At 38.9% G+C, this 14,897-nt stretch overlaps 1 protein-coding gene across 1 annotated transcript in view; it reads right to left on the minus strand.

The window, feature by feature from the left end:
• CDC73 (cell division cycle 73) overlaps positions 1 to 14,897 on the minus strand; it is a 102,253-nt gene that overhangs the window by 10,759 nt on the left and 76,597 nt on the right. Inside the window, exons 11-13 of the mRNA XM_039726263.1 lie at positions 8,823 to 8,880; positions 5,757 to 5,792; positions 5,261 to 5,348 (exon numbers count right to left, since the gene is read on the minus strand). Of these exons, the coding sequence (XP_039582197.1) occupies positions 5,261 to 5,348; positions 5,757 to 5,792; positions 8,823 to 8,880 (182 nt within the window). The remainder of the gene's footprint in view (positions 1 to 5,260; positions 5,349 to 5,756; positions 5,793 to 8,822; positions 8,881 to 14,897) is intronic.

Below are 14,897 nucleotides of genomic sequence, written 5' to 3' on the forward strand. Positions count from 1 at the left end.
TCACTACTCAGACATAAAACACAAGTGTAAGAAACCTGAGTATTAAACACCAAAAATCCCATCTTCTCTTGGAGATTATTTATAGTATTACTATAAAATACTATAGCCAGTGGCTTAACTACACATTTGTACTTGACAGCTTTTTAAACATCAGAAAATGGGTTCTGAAACCTGAGTGTGCAGGAGCTTACAGTTTCTTGCTGCTTCTCCAGATTACTATTCCCTATTAAAAAAAAAATCCATATCTACTTACAATGCACTTTTATGCCCTTTGTAGGGGTAGGAAATTATTAGTCCTGGCTGTTAATTGCCAAAATCATTATCCACATGAAAAATGGTGCACTCTCACTTTGTAAAGGCAGCAGGTCCCTTCTCTAAGGCAACAGGCAAGCAAGTGCACACCATCAGGATGTGGGAGGTAACTGTAGGACACCACCCACTGAACTGGCACTCCATCCCCTGGCAGCAGTGCCTTTCAAACACCTTCCCTGAGGTCAGATCAGCACCTTCTGACCCCCAGCTCGGCACACTGAAAAATGCATGAAAGGAGAATAAGGCAACTTACCAGCAACTGAGATCACGGCAATACACAATTGATTGTGTTCAGAACTGGGGACTTAATTCTACCACCCTCTCAGTATTTCTGTTAAATTACAGTATCAAAAGCTCTAGACACCTATTTTTGCATGAGAACAAAGCTTTTTTACATCATGTCTGAATCTGTCCCAGATACTTCACTCGGTATCAAAGCTGGATAAATCTCCAGTGACTTGCCTGGCCACAGATGGTTAAATGTATCACAAGCAGAAGCACCATCATAATAAAAATACATCATCACCATTTAGTCATTCTCATCTGCCTGATGGAATTCCTGCTTCATTTTGGCTCCATGTAAAGCAGAAGCCTTGTCTCTGAAAAGCCTCACTTCAGGTATTCTCAAACACTGAGTCACAATTTCACATAGTAATTGTGATATCCAGTGCTGCACTCAGATAGTGACTAAGAATAAAATGTATTATATAAAATATTTTAAAGAAGCATCACAACATACCAGAACGCATTGCAGTTCTGATTTTAAATTAAATTTTATCTTTTTACTATTTTAGAAGCTCTTCACTTTATGTTGTACTTGGCTCCTTAGAAAAGTAACCTTTCAAAAAAATATTAGCAAGAATATTTGCATATTATTTAGCAGGTGAATTGTATATATTACAATCACATACAGAAATATCTCCCTTCAAAATCCAAGTTGCAACAAATATATTGAATAGAGAAACCAGGTATCTTAAAAATAAAATCTTAAACTAGTGCTATGCTTTGGGTTTTTCATACGTATTTCCTTCTAAACATAATAGTTTTCCTGCTTTCCATATTCTCTACCTTAAAACAGAGCCTAATATAAGTGATAAAGTAAGATGCTAAACGTCGTACAAATGTCAGCCAAATTTGGCATGAAAAACTAATATACTACAGGGCTATAAAAAGGCTTAGTAAAAATCTTGGTATAATTAATAAGTTTCTCTCAGTTCTTGGCAATTCAATCTAAGTCCTACCACAGAACTGGATGAAGAATCTCCAGTTTATTTTACAACCACTACCTAAAATATCAGGCAATTATACTACAAATAATTTTTCTCATATCAAAAGTGACAATGCATTGCAGCCCAGTTCCATAAATTTATTTTTTTTTAAAATCCAGGACTGTAGACAAGAAGTATCCTAAAAGACAGATTCTCACCTATGATTGTAAGTTTTGATCTCTCTTTATCTTTAATTTCAGCTGATTTTTTTCCTTATTTTGTTTTAAGAAACATTTAAATGAACAGAATCACAGAAGCTGATTTATGAAACAGAAATTCATTCTTTATGATCACACACTTCACAGACTGTGTTGCCTCAGGGACATCCATATCCCAGGCACCATGGGGCATCATCCTCCCAGGCTTCTGCTACATTTCTTCATTCTCCCCTACAATGGCTCTTACCCTTCCAGCTCCAAAAATCTCTCTTCCTTCTGCTGCATCACCAATCCCCTCTGATGGCAAATATAAGCAGGCTGACTATCTCTAGAAACACAAGAAATGCAAATCTACCTGCATCTTCCTCCATAAGGGTAAGAGAGGGAACATTGATTTAGGTGTGTCTTTTCTACCTGGACAATAATTCTTTATTCCATAACTTGTGGCAATGAAAGAAGTCTCTGAAATCTCTGCTCTTCTGTCAAATTTAGCTGCAAGTGGGGAACGAGTTAAAGAAGATGCTGACTTGGAGGCAGAAATTAGCTAAGTCTTCTTCCCTTGGAAAACCATCACATATCTATCCATCACACTCCACATCAAGGCTGGCTCTACATTCTGCATACCTTAACAGTAAAAACAAACCCTGAAGCCATTCCTGAACAAAGTACTTCCATAAATCTGAATGCAAACACATACAGGCCAGGTGGCATATTTTCCAGAAGAGTGCTAGACCTGTCATGGCTAAATTAATATTTTACTCTTCTGAATTCTGCTATTGCACTTCTGATTCATTAACACACCTTTCTTCTCCCCTTTCCCTTTCACATGGGCTAACTATTCAGTGTCATCCTCTGAACCCCTCAACTTCCTTTCAGCTTGTTCTGGATCATGTTCCTTGCACTCTAAATACGAGCATCCTCTTGGGACAGGCCTTGGCAAGCTGACTGCTGAAAACTCTGACTCCTGGCACAGATCACTCAGACATGACAGGCCGATTGTGCTGGGTTTGCCTTAATTGAATTTTTGGTGAGCAGGAAAAAGGGTCAGCCACAGAAGTGACTTTCCCCACGACAAACATCACAGCTGACAGAAACAATGGCTAGCTGGCTCTGAAAACTGATACGCTGCTAAGCCAATTGGAGAAGCCGGACATGCCTCTATAAATCATATTTAAGAACAAAAAATCCACAGAAAGCTCTTTCTTCCTTCCTGCTTTCTAGAGAAGAGAGAAGGAGCCGTGTCCCCCCTCCCCTTCCCCGCCCCGGCTGCGCTGACTCCCGCAGCCGGGAAATGCCCGCGGAGCCTGGGCTGGGCAGCGGAGCCTGAAGCAGAAGCACAGCCAGTCCTGTCCCCAGGCACGGCCCGGGCCAGATTAACCTCTTCAGCGCTGAAAAATTCCATCTGAGAATAAATTAATCCGTGGATGCCAGTATTCTCCCGAGTCAGAGCGAAGGAAAGGTGGAGGCACGTGAAGAAAACAACAGGGCAACACCAAGGTCAGTGAAGGAGGGGCCGGAGCCCAGAGGAAAGAAGGAGAGGCAATGCTCCTGTTCAGCAGCTGCAAACCTTTTGCAAGTCAAGGTGAGAATATAATACACCAAACCATTTCCCTGAAAGTCATAAAGCGTATGGGGAGATGCAGTGTTCATCTGCAGCTCAGAAGAGAACTGGAGAATACAGATGTTGAAAGAAGCTGTGATCCGACTTGAACAGAGAGAGAGAACCTTTGCTTTAAGAAACAGAAGAAGAGAACCTTTGCTTACAGAGACAGAAAAAGAACCTTTACTTCTATACTAGAACTGCTCATCCTTAAAAAATTGCACCCCCTAAGCCAGTGACCCACGGAGGCAGTTGTGAGAAGACTGACAAAACGTGGGAGGGAGTTCAGGATTGCAGCTTTCCGGGCAGGCTGCTGCTCATGAAAATTAAAACCATGAGAAACTATTTCCTGTAGCATGGCAGCAGAGACTCCTCTCCCCAAGTGAATTGAAGAAAGATTTATTTTTAGAAGTGGTAAACTGACTCAAAAATCCCATGTTTTTTCTCTTTATGTTGTAGGTAGGAAATAGAAAGAGGCTGGGGGGAGGAAAGGTGTTCTAAAGGTTTGCTTTAGTTCTTATCATTCTCCTTTTAATTTTGTTAATAAAGTTTTCTTTACATCCTTTGAAGTTTTGAGCCTGTTTGGCCCCTAAAGCATTTTCTCCTAATCCTTATCTCAGCCCCATGAGCTTTACTTTACCTGGTTATTTTTCCCTCCTCTGCTCCAATTGCAGCAGAGGAAGATGAGTAGATCATTTTGTTGAGTGCACTGGCGTTTGGCCAGCAGTCCAGCCACTACACAGGTGCTTCATCCCTTTCTGGGTACACCTGTGCCAGGAAGTCACAGATTATACACCTGTAAAAGTCAGGGCTTTAAACAAGCCAGGGCTATCTTTTTCCCTAAATACGAAAAACCCACATAAACAAACACCCTTTGTCAGTCCCATTGGATCAGTGCTGTGACAGCTTGCACACTGAACTGTAATGTTAAAGCCAGCCTTCCCTCAAAGTATTTCAGAGGAGACACAGGGAGCCCAGTACACTCACTGGGCCTTTGATGGCCTGTGGCACCAAGATAGAACTGGAACTAGCTGTGGATCAGCAGGCACCTGGTATCCCAGAGCACAGCTTTAAACAGTTCTAGGGCAACTCCAGCAGAAGCTGTACCACCACCACAGCCTGGTTTGGATGAAAAGAAGTGTAATATATCATGAAAAACGAGTGCTGGAGGTAACAGAAAGATGATCCCTCCATTTTTTTTGACAACCTACATTTTTTTGACAACCTACAACAGTGCATTTCTCTGTCAAAATGACTGTTTCCAAAAAATTACCTGATATTTACTTGATTGGCAAGTCTAAAAACCATGATCTGTTGGACAAGCAGAAATATTCCTTCACCCATAATGAATCAAATCTCAGAATCAGATGTGTGATGTGATAAACAAGTTTTAGTAACTCACTGCAATTTCCCTGGATGCATTTGCATCAATACTTAATGACAATATGTGAACTTCAGAAAAAGTTTTTTGTTTGCACAACCAGCTGGGATGCTTGGCTGATACAGCCCAATACAGCCCATCTGGTCACCTTCTCCTTTACAATAACTGAGGTCCTTTCCCAATATCTTTTCTGAGCTCCAGGAGCTCCCTTGGCCAGCTTCTCTCAGCCTTCTTCCATGGAAAGGGTTCACTTGCACATGGCTGCACAGATGTTACATCAAAGAACAGGACTGCACACATTCCAACTGCAAAAGTTTCCTAAATCTGCCCACAGGTCACAACTGAGCCAAAAGTCTGAATTAGGTTTTTGCTTTTTTTCCTACTAGTCAAGAGGAATTAATTTCTTTTATACTCTGGTCTGGAAAACTAGCTTGTCACAAGAGACTAAATGAACCCTCCTGCTTAATCACTAATTAGGTGCTAGTACAACTTTGTATCTGAAAACAAATTGTTATACAGTATGTTCTAATCAGCTACTTACTTCAGATCTTGCAGAAGGTCCTTTGCATTAAGCATTGTTATTAAAGAGGTCGTGGCTGCTGGAATAATGATTATGGGAGTTCTTGATCCTGTAGAGATAATAAAGTTAGACTTTGCCTGGACAGGGCTTTTTGTTGTGTTCTGGTTGTTGCTTCCTCCTCTCCTCCCTTTTTTCATTAAAGGAATTGTACATAAAAAAACTCTTGCTTAAAAGGTCCCAGTCATGAAAAAATAGTAAAGGAAAATAGTGGTAAAGCTTTTCTAAAGTCAAAGTTTTCATTCACCAAAAAAGCAGATCCCTGTATCACAAGTCTCTCAACATGTGTGGGACCCATATATAGTACAATAGAATGCTATTATGCTATACAGAATACATGCTATATATTCCACTGCTTGCTTATACTGTTGCTTGTATTGTCAGGAAAAAAAAAAAAAAAGGAAAAGTGGGCACAATTCACACAGAAATTAAAAGGATCATATAACCAAAATTGACTCACCTTTTTTCTGGTTTGGAGGCGGTCTTGCTTGAGAAACTGAGAAAAAAAAAATAAAAATACAGCAGAATGACTAGGACATCAATCCAAAGGTCACTGCAAGGCATCTGTTTAATTGCAGGAGTGAGTAGGGAAGAGTCACACTACAGTCATTAGATCATTTTTAGATGCAAGACACTAAGATGAAGTAGGGATTTATCATTTGGGTTTGAGCATTCAGAAAACAAACAGCTTTTGACCATCTGAAGGAGATGTTAGGAGAACTGAGTCAATCTCTCCCAGTTGTACTGAAGCTACTCATCCCCCCTCCAACCTCCACAAAAGGCCAGGACATGACACCATGGACAAAAACTCCCAGCAATCCTGAAAAAAGCTGCTTGTAGGTCTTTAGCTCAGTGGTGCTGAACCAGCAGGAAAACCTTCACAACAAACTGATCTCTACACCTCACCTTTTCATTAGTAGTTATTATTGCAATGACATCCGTGGAATTTAGCTATCCCAAACAGATATAGAGCTTTCAACAATCAAAACCTGAATTTCACGCTTATTCAGGTTAATTTTGGATTGCAGCTTGAGTTACATGAGGTCTTCAGGAGCCAGGCACAGTCAAGTCTGACACTCAAGAGGAAAACCACCCAAGCAACCAAAAAAAGAAAAAGAAAAAAAGCAACCCACCTGCAAACAAAATTACCCTCAACCACCAAAGAAACTCACAAAACCACTGTTACACTGGTAGAAACCAAAGGACTGCCCCCCACCTCTCCAGCAAAATGTTTCCCCTTCAGTTTTCCAAGTGGTGACCACCTCACTACAGGAGACACTGCATCCCAAGAGTGGAAAAGCCTCTTTGTTTCTTCACGTTGGTGCTATTACCTGGTTACCAGGTGACCTGCCTGGTTTCCCCAAATAAACATTTTATAGTTCAGTTTTCAGGAGCCCTAACTTCAGGAGAGAAGTGTAGCACTTGATAATCATCACCATCCATGTTTATCCTAATTCAGAAAATGGTGAGTAGTAGAGAGATTGATGCAGACTAACTCAAGCCTCAACTGCTACTATGCATGACAAATTTCATTAATTGACTTCCAATTGCTTAGCACCAACTTGCTCATGTTTATTTATGACCAACTGTTTCAGAAACTTCCCAGAACAGTATAAATATTCACAGCACATACTTGCCATTATTGAAATATTGAGACCATATCCTTAATTATCTTTTCCTGACACTGTCAAATGCACAGATATAATTGGCAACACTATATTGAACTACATGAACTTTACCTACCCAGTGATTTTTAATTTTTTTTCTTTAATTTAGGTATCTCCTTAAAGTAAAAATATTCTTGAAATTATGGGCAGAGTCAGCTGTCTTAAAGCAAAAACATCAAAATAAAAAGGAGGGGGAGGAGAATAAGCATCTGTAAGAAATTAAATAGCTGTACAAAGACAGGTTAGGAGAAAAGGTTGGTAATGCAAAACGGTGCCAAGAAATATAATTTAAAAATGCATCTCAAGTATTTTCTTCAAATCACTACTGTCCAACAGTTTAGCCTAATTTAACTAATGCTTCCTATGGGCAAAGCAGTATCCTCCTGGAAACAGCAGGTTTTAGTTGCTTTGACTGCTAAGAATAGAACAGCTGAATTCTTAAAATATCCAAATATCAAAATGCAAAAATATCCCAGGACAGGCAGAAAGAGAAACCTCTTCTGACTCCACCTGTCTTCTTTATTCTCGCTTCAATTTCCAATGTAGATGCAAGATAATGGATGGGGCTGGCCTCAGAGCAGGGCAGTGTCAGTGTCACCTCTACCATGCACAGAGCCCACGCTGCTGGCAGGAAATGCCCAGGAAGTCACAGCCAGCAGCAGGAACTGTGACAACTCAGTCACATTTCCTTTCTTGCCACTTCTACCCTTTTCATACTGCTGTCTGTCAACTCCATCTGCATTAGGATGCTTAACAGGGCTAGTGAGATAAGTATGACAGGCAGCATGACCTTTCCAGTTCCAAAATAACCAAACAGAAGAATCTGTGCACAACAGCATTTAGGCATGCTGAGAACATTCAATATTAGAATGGATTTTGGAGGAAGAAGCAGCTTTACAATATTAAGTCTTAGCATTAAATCCTGCAAACAAATCTCAAGGAATTAGCAAAGCACACATTGCAAGCATTTAGAGTCTCAACAAGGATATACAGTATTCCAGCAGTACTTCTAGAAAAAGTATTTTCATTTTAACTGGTAGCTTTGCTTCCAAGCCCCCCAGAATGTCTCCAGGACCTTAATAACCTTATCTTGTCCTGAAATAGCACCTTTCACTTGAGACCTTCTCCCATCAAACCACTAAGCTCTCAAAGTATGTAAACCAGGGGCAAATCTGCACATCAGTTTGCAAATATATATATTTCTCCTATATACTGTTCCTACACACTTCTGAAAACTCATCCTGAGGGTTTCTTATTTAAACAAAGTACATTTATCATCCCATCACTGCATCAAAACTCAAGATTCAATCTGACAGGAAAATGGACTTGGTAGCCAAAATTTACTGAATGGAAATTAAAAACCCAGTTGAGGATTTTGGCCCTGTTACAAATATCTTATGTGCTTAAGAAGTGTGAAGAAGTAATGATAACACATTCAGAGTACTACTTATTTCTGACATATTAATCCTAGAAATAATAATATATCTCTTTTTGAGATTAGGTATTCTGTTTGTTTATCCTTAGAGTATTAACCAGCTCTTGTTAGATATTTGAGTGGGGATTTTGTGAAGTTTTAACTGCTGACATACCAAGCCCACAACCAAGAGAGGTTCTGCACGTTTTAATTTCAGCAGTGCACGCTTTCAATGGGCTAACTGGGCAACACACTGAAGGGAACGACCCCAAGTCCCATGGTATAACATGAAACAAAAGGCTATGGGTTTTTCCCAACACATGCAGTTAAAGGCCAAAAATAAATGACCTGTACTTCACTCTTGAGCTAACTAAAGTTCTGAAGAGAACTCCTTAGAAACTCATGCACGTGTGGGACAGAAGCCCGTGTGACAGTGGCCACTTACCTGGTCGTGGCACAGGCTGTGCTGCCGGAGTTTGTGTTTTTCGAGCAGATGCACCTTCCTTTGAAAAGACAGAAGAGCAACATGATCAGCTGAGCTTTGTGTCAGGTACACAAGTTTTCAAATGAACACAGAGGTACTGACAGTATCATCATAATGACAGCAGTATGTTTCCACTAAAGAGATGGAAGAAAATAGAGAAAGTATTCCAAACTCTTTATAGGTCCTGTTTTAGGTTTAGGGAAGACAGACAACCTCAAAACTTTTACAGTCTTACATTTTAACCAGTCATAAACTTTTTTCATAAATTTTAAAGAAACCTTTCCTATTTATAGTATTGTTTCATTTTACCTACTACCACCTTCACCAAGAGTTAGTAACATAAATATAAGCAACTGGCTGTAGATATTTCCAATCAAGATCCCCTTATGCTTTGGATAGAAAACCAGGACCAAGAAATTGCAATGCATTCCTGACTTGCCCAGAAATAGCACTCTCATGATAATTAGTTCTGCTCATGCCTTATCCAATTACCTTAATGTAACACACAAAAGACCTGCACTACTGTTTATTCTTGTTAATTCCCCAGAGTCAACACAGCACCAAAGAAAACAGTGAGGTCACATGTCTGCTTCCAAAGCAACGCAATTCCTGCAAGAACAAATTTTGCTCTCCGTTTCTGCTGTGAAACCTCACTGAACATAACACATAGCACCAACATGCTAAAAAGCTGCAGCATATTCCAGCCACTTCTATCTATTTGCAGAGCTGACAGGAAAAAAAACCTTTTTAACATGAAACCATGGATTTCAGCTGAAAATTACTTAAACACTATGTGAGGTATCCTACAAGCATGAGACACAGAAAGGTCAGAGACCCCACTCAGAGGAAAACCCATTGGAAAGGACTCCAATACGCAGTATCAGACTTCTATCTCCATGCATAAATAACAGCGTGTTTTGTAATGCAAAATAAAAGAAAGCTCATGAGAGGGCTCACTGCATGATTTAAATAATACTTAGAGGAGCTGCTTTTAAGTTTCCATCATGAAAGTTAAAACTCTTTATCTCATGATCTCTGAAGTACAAACAGAAGCTCCCACACAAGCCCATAGAAAACACAAATTTACTCAAAGCCTCTCTTCCCTGAGCCTTAGTGAAGCCAGCCATGATTAGTTACAATAAGCTGGAGCTGACATTTGGTGCAGTGAGCAGCTTTTGTAACTTTTACAGGCAGCAACCTCCCATTAATCTTTAGTAGAAGGATTTAACCCTACTCTGCAAGTAATGGGTCTATCCCAAATTTTACTGTACTCTCTTCTGATTATTGAAATACCAACATTTATGTAGGGCAGTTGAGTCAGTACCTGTTATTTTAAGATTTACTTTTATAGCAGCAGAGGAAAGGTATTTTTGCCAATGTCCTTTCACAATAATTACTCAGAAAATTATAAAAATGAAAATACTACCACACTCTAGAAGAAGAGCAGCACTAAATGCTGACTGCCTTTGAGACAAGCCTTGCAACTGAGAAACAGCACCCTTCTTTTTACCTCCACTTTCCAAGAAAACAAAATTAAAACATTTTGCACCTCTTTCAGTAGAAAGCTACCATGTCCTGTGTCAAAGAATGATTCTGTGCTGCACTAGTTACTCATTTTGAAGAAACCAAGAATTCCCCCATAACACTTCCTTAAATTCACAGTACTTGATGAAATGTAAAGGAGATTATCAAGCTAAAGAAACATCAACTCCTGCAATGCCAAGTTTCAAGTTTCTAAATCCAGTTCAGATGCATAACCATTCCTGTGTGCTGTCCCACACCTTCATTCCTCCTTCCACCCCTATGGAATGAGCAGTGCAGCCTTGCTGCCTCCCCTGCCAGCGCTGCCCATGGCTCAAACACAGCCTGCAGTGAAGGAGGCAACCAGGAGCTGCTGCAGAGAAACTTGTGAGCAATTAGAACCAAATAAGAACCAAAGCCAAAGCAGTGGCTTGAGCCTAATGAAGTAACTGGCAAATGATCTTTCTGGGGGTTCTTCACACTCTCCTCTGAACTGCCTGCTCTACAGTGATTTATGGAAAACTTAGTGCAGGAGCCTAAAATAAAACATGGCTTTGAGAACATGGCAACTGAAATAAACAAAATATACTGCCCCAAATGAAAAACAATGTACAGGAATAAACCCACATAAAAGTACCTGATTAAGAGTAGGAAATCAATTCATTTAAATGAGTAAACACCACTTCCATGCCTACGACCATTCTGTTTGTAAGACCAAATTCTGCAAATCAATAAATTATGGAGGTCACAGCTTTTACTTGTACAAATTGGTACCTTAGACTATGATAATCTCAGGAATGAACCTCCCTCAGCTCACAACTCCCAATATTGAGGTATCCTCAAAGCTCAGCTGTCACCTGACTGAAGGTGTACCATCAATCCTGTGGAGGTGATTTACACCCCTTCTCTTTTTACAATTTTCAGTGATCTAACCACTACCTCTTGTTCTGTAAAAGCTGCAGCCAGTGTAGCAAAAGAAACTCTGATCAATATTTCACCCCCACATTTCTCAGAAGATTTGTAAGGAGAAATGTATACTAGCAAGGTGAGTTAAAGAACAGAAGCACAGAGCTGTGGTGGTTGACAAGACCTGCCAGTGGAGAGGAAAACCTGGGGTCAGTAAGGAAGTCATTATCAGGATCATTTTGTTAGGATCTTCCTCTGTCCTGCTAAGTTTAGATTTAAAATTACTGCTTTTCAAAAGCATTCAGATAGAGATATAAGCTTTTCCTATGACAACACACTGATTTAAGACAAGCTCTGCTCTTAAGGCAGGTATAACCACAGAGAACTCCATTCCAGGATTTCTCCCAGAGAAAAAAAAAAGAGTATTCATCTGGCAGAGTAACTCTGTAGCTGCTTCATCCAGCTACACAAAGGGGGTGCTGCTGGTGACTTTTGGCCTCTCAACTACTCAGACACAACTCCTGGTTTGCACACTCATTCCCTGGAAATGCCAGAGTTATTTCTCACTGAGCACACACAAAGGTATTTCAAATCTTCTCATGTGAAATTCTTAATCTAAAAGTTACTCTTAAGTAACCAGCACACTGCAAATTAAAACTCCAGCTAAGGGAGCTTTTGTTCATGCAGCTGTACCCTAAGCATCACAAGCAGCAGAAATCACTGTTTAGCTATTTAAAGAACATTCATTTCCTCAAAATTTCTGAATACTTAGACAGTTTTGCTCGAAAATGACATACCTAATTCTCATGCATAAGCTGTTTGACACTGTTAAGGAGCATATTATGAATATTCATAAGTTGAAACTAATTTAGTAACAAAACCACGTAATTTGAAAAATACAAATCTTCTTTAAGCCAACCACTTAACGTTGTATTTTAATCAAAAACATATTACTTGGTTTACTTCTGCTAATTTACCATAGAAGGTTATATATATAGAGTTTACTTATGATTTACATTTTAACTATTCAGAAGCAACACCCTGACACAGAATGTCATCAGCTCCACACTTTCCTGAGCCTCACTGCCTCGTTTTTCCATCGTGCTGGATCTGCTTCTCTGTGGGACTCATTTTAGTGCTTATGTTCCCTGTCATTTCAGACATTTAAAATATCTCTGCCAAACAACGGTTTTGTGTTTAGTGTATTCCTTTTGCTATTTAGCATTGCTGTACCTAGAAAATACTGGGTGCACAAAGCACTGGATGAGTGGAAAGCAGCTCAGTAGCTGTGGTTATTACAGCCACGGTTGGGTTTAAGTTTCCCAAGAGTGCCTGGTGGGGGTTTGTTTGTTTCTTTTCTTTTAGACACCTTTCAAAACCTCTTGGTTTTAAACCACTTTCTTTAAACCTCTTTTTTTTAACCTTTCTAAAAATAACAATTTTTTTAAAACAGCTATTATGTGTATATATTTTTTTTTAATTACCCATTACCAATATTTACCAGACATCCATCAGGACCCAGCTATTATTTTCCTGTATTTTAGAAAAAAGTCTGTATTTTAGACACTTAATGCTTTTCTTGGGTTCAAAATGAGCATTAACATCCACAGTTAGGTTACCCTCATTTCCCAACTGGAATGAAAAATTGCCTGAACAGTAGCTTCTGATACACTTTAGAAAATAAACTCTCCTGTTTAAAACCAAATTATTAAAGATATCTTATGGCAGCTTTACAGGTCCAAATTGTGGAAGGAAAAACTATTTCATTGCGTATTCCCGTTCCCAACTGGTTTCTCTGTAGAGATCATAAGAGCCTGTAGTATTTTGACCTTTAAAAAAAATACAGGAACAAAGGACAGAGTTGACAATTTGATGCCATCTTGTGGTTTTAATTTGGTAAATTTAATTACTATCTTGTTCATTAATAATATTTAAATTAGTTCCAGAATTTCACCCAAAAATCTGAACATTATTGGGTAGCCTGCATGCTCCTGCCCAGAAGCAGTAGAAGCAAAAAGTAACATTTGATTCTGCAAGGAGTGTTAGCAAGTGCTTGCATGTAAAACACAGAGCAGCTTCCAGCCACGACAGAATTCACCCAAAGCCAGCTCTGTTTGTGAAGAGGAACACAGCAAAACTTGGATTCAAAAGAGAAAGAAAAGAAGTACACGTGGATGGCCAGCCTGTAAAATTATTTTAAAGAACAGACTTCAATGTATCTATTCAATTTGAGGTACAAGAGACAGTAAAAACCCACTTTAATTACCAGCAACTGTATTATCATTTCCTGACTTCAAGTATTGAACCTTTGAAAATTTTAGTAAAGCCAGCCTAAAAAACTATGAAAAAACCTAAAACAGCTACATAGTTAAAAAGAATACAACTTTTCTGTAAATTAAATATTGCATTTTTCAATGTATGAACAAACGGCCAAAACAAAGGGTTGACTTCAAAGCAGGTATCTAAAAATTGGTCCAGATGCCCTACTTGAAGCCTGATAGAAACATCTATTTCATATAAATTGGATTCTGAAAACACAGAGCTTTGTACAAAAAATTTAGAGCCCATAGAAGCCTTGGAAAAAAATCCAAGCTTTTCAAAAAGTAATGCAAAATAATCCAACTCAGTGGCTCTGCCTCTGCAGCCTTCCCTGTAATTCTCTGACTTCTGTCTGCATCAAGAAAATTTTAATAATATTTTAACTAGTGCTTCACATCATCATTTTATTTATACATCAAACTGCTATCATTTATTTTCATATTTCTATGCACACACAAATCTGCATGCAGTCCCACAAGACACTTAAATAATAAATTGCAAGCTTTTAACTGCCTTCCTAATGCTAAACTTTACTGTAAAAAATAGAATTTATTGTGCAAATACTTCTAATATTATAGTTACTTTCACTTCCACTGTTTGCAATATTAATGAAAAGGTCATTTCTACTGTTTCTATTGTTTCAATTTCCTTATTTTCTGCAAGGGAGAGTGGGAGTTTAAGGAGAATTAAAGATATTTTTACAGAACAAATTTTAACAGAAGAACAGTTTTACCAGTATTTATCAAAGGACTCCTATACCAACTACCTTAAAAAAATAACAGCACAGATTCACTTTTTCATACCTGGACAACCAAAAAAACTGATCTGACAAGACAAGGAGGACTGATAAAAATTATATAGAGCGTGTTTATTTCAAAAGACAAAAATGGTCATAGAGTCATTAAATTTGGAAAAGACCTTCAAGCTCATTGAGCCCAACCTTTAGTGTATTATATTAAAATGTATTTTACTGAAGGTCATGCCTTACCCAGCATAGAAGGCTTCCTATCCCAAAATTCATTTTCATGCCACAAAACTCAATGTCAATCTTAGAAAGGTAATAGAAGCCTCATTATAGTTTTCCAAATACTGAAGTACATATACCAAATTTCACAAAAGAGGGAAATCAGAATGAGCCCAGCACTACAGGGATGGAGGAGGGGGGAAAGGAGAACCAGGGAGGGTGGCACAAATAAAACTCTGCTGGTTCCACCCAGGAACTACCCAAACTTTAACACCTGTTGTACCACACCACGCAAATTCAACTTTCACTTACAAATCTGGTCCTTC

The sequence above is a fragment of the Passer montanus genome, unplaced genomic scaffold, assembly GCF_014805655.1.
Source record: "Passer montanus isolate IOZ18808 unplaced genomic scaffold, ASM1480565v1 scaffold58, whole genome shotgun sequence".
Taxonomy (NCBI): Eukaryota; Metazoa; Chordata; class Aves; order Passeriformes; family Passeridae; genus Passer; species Passer montanus.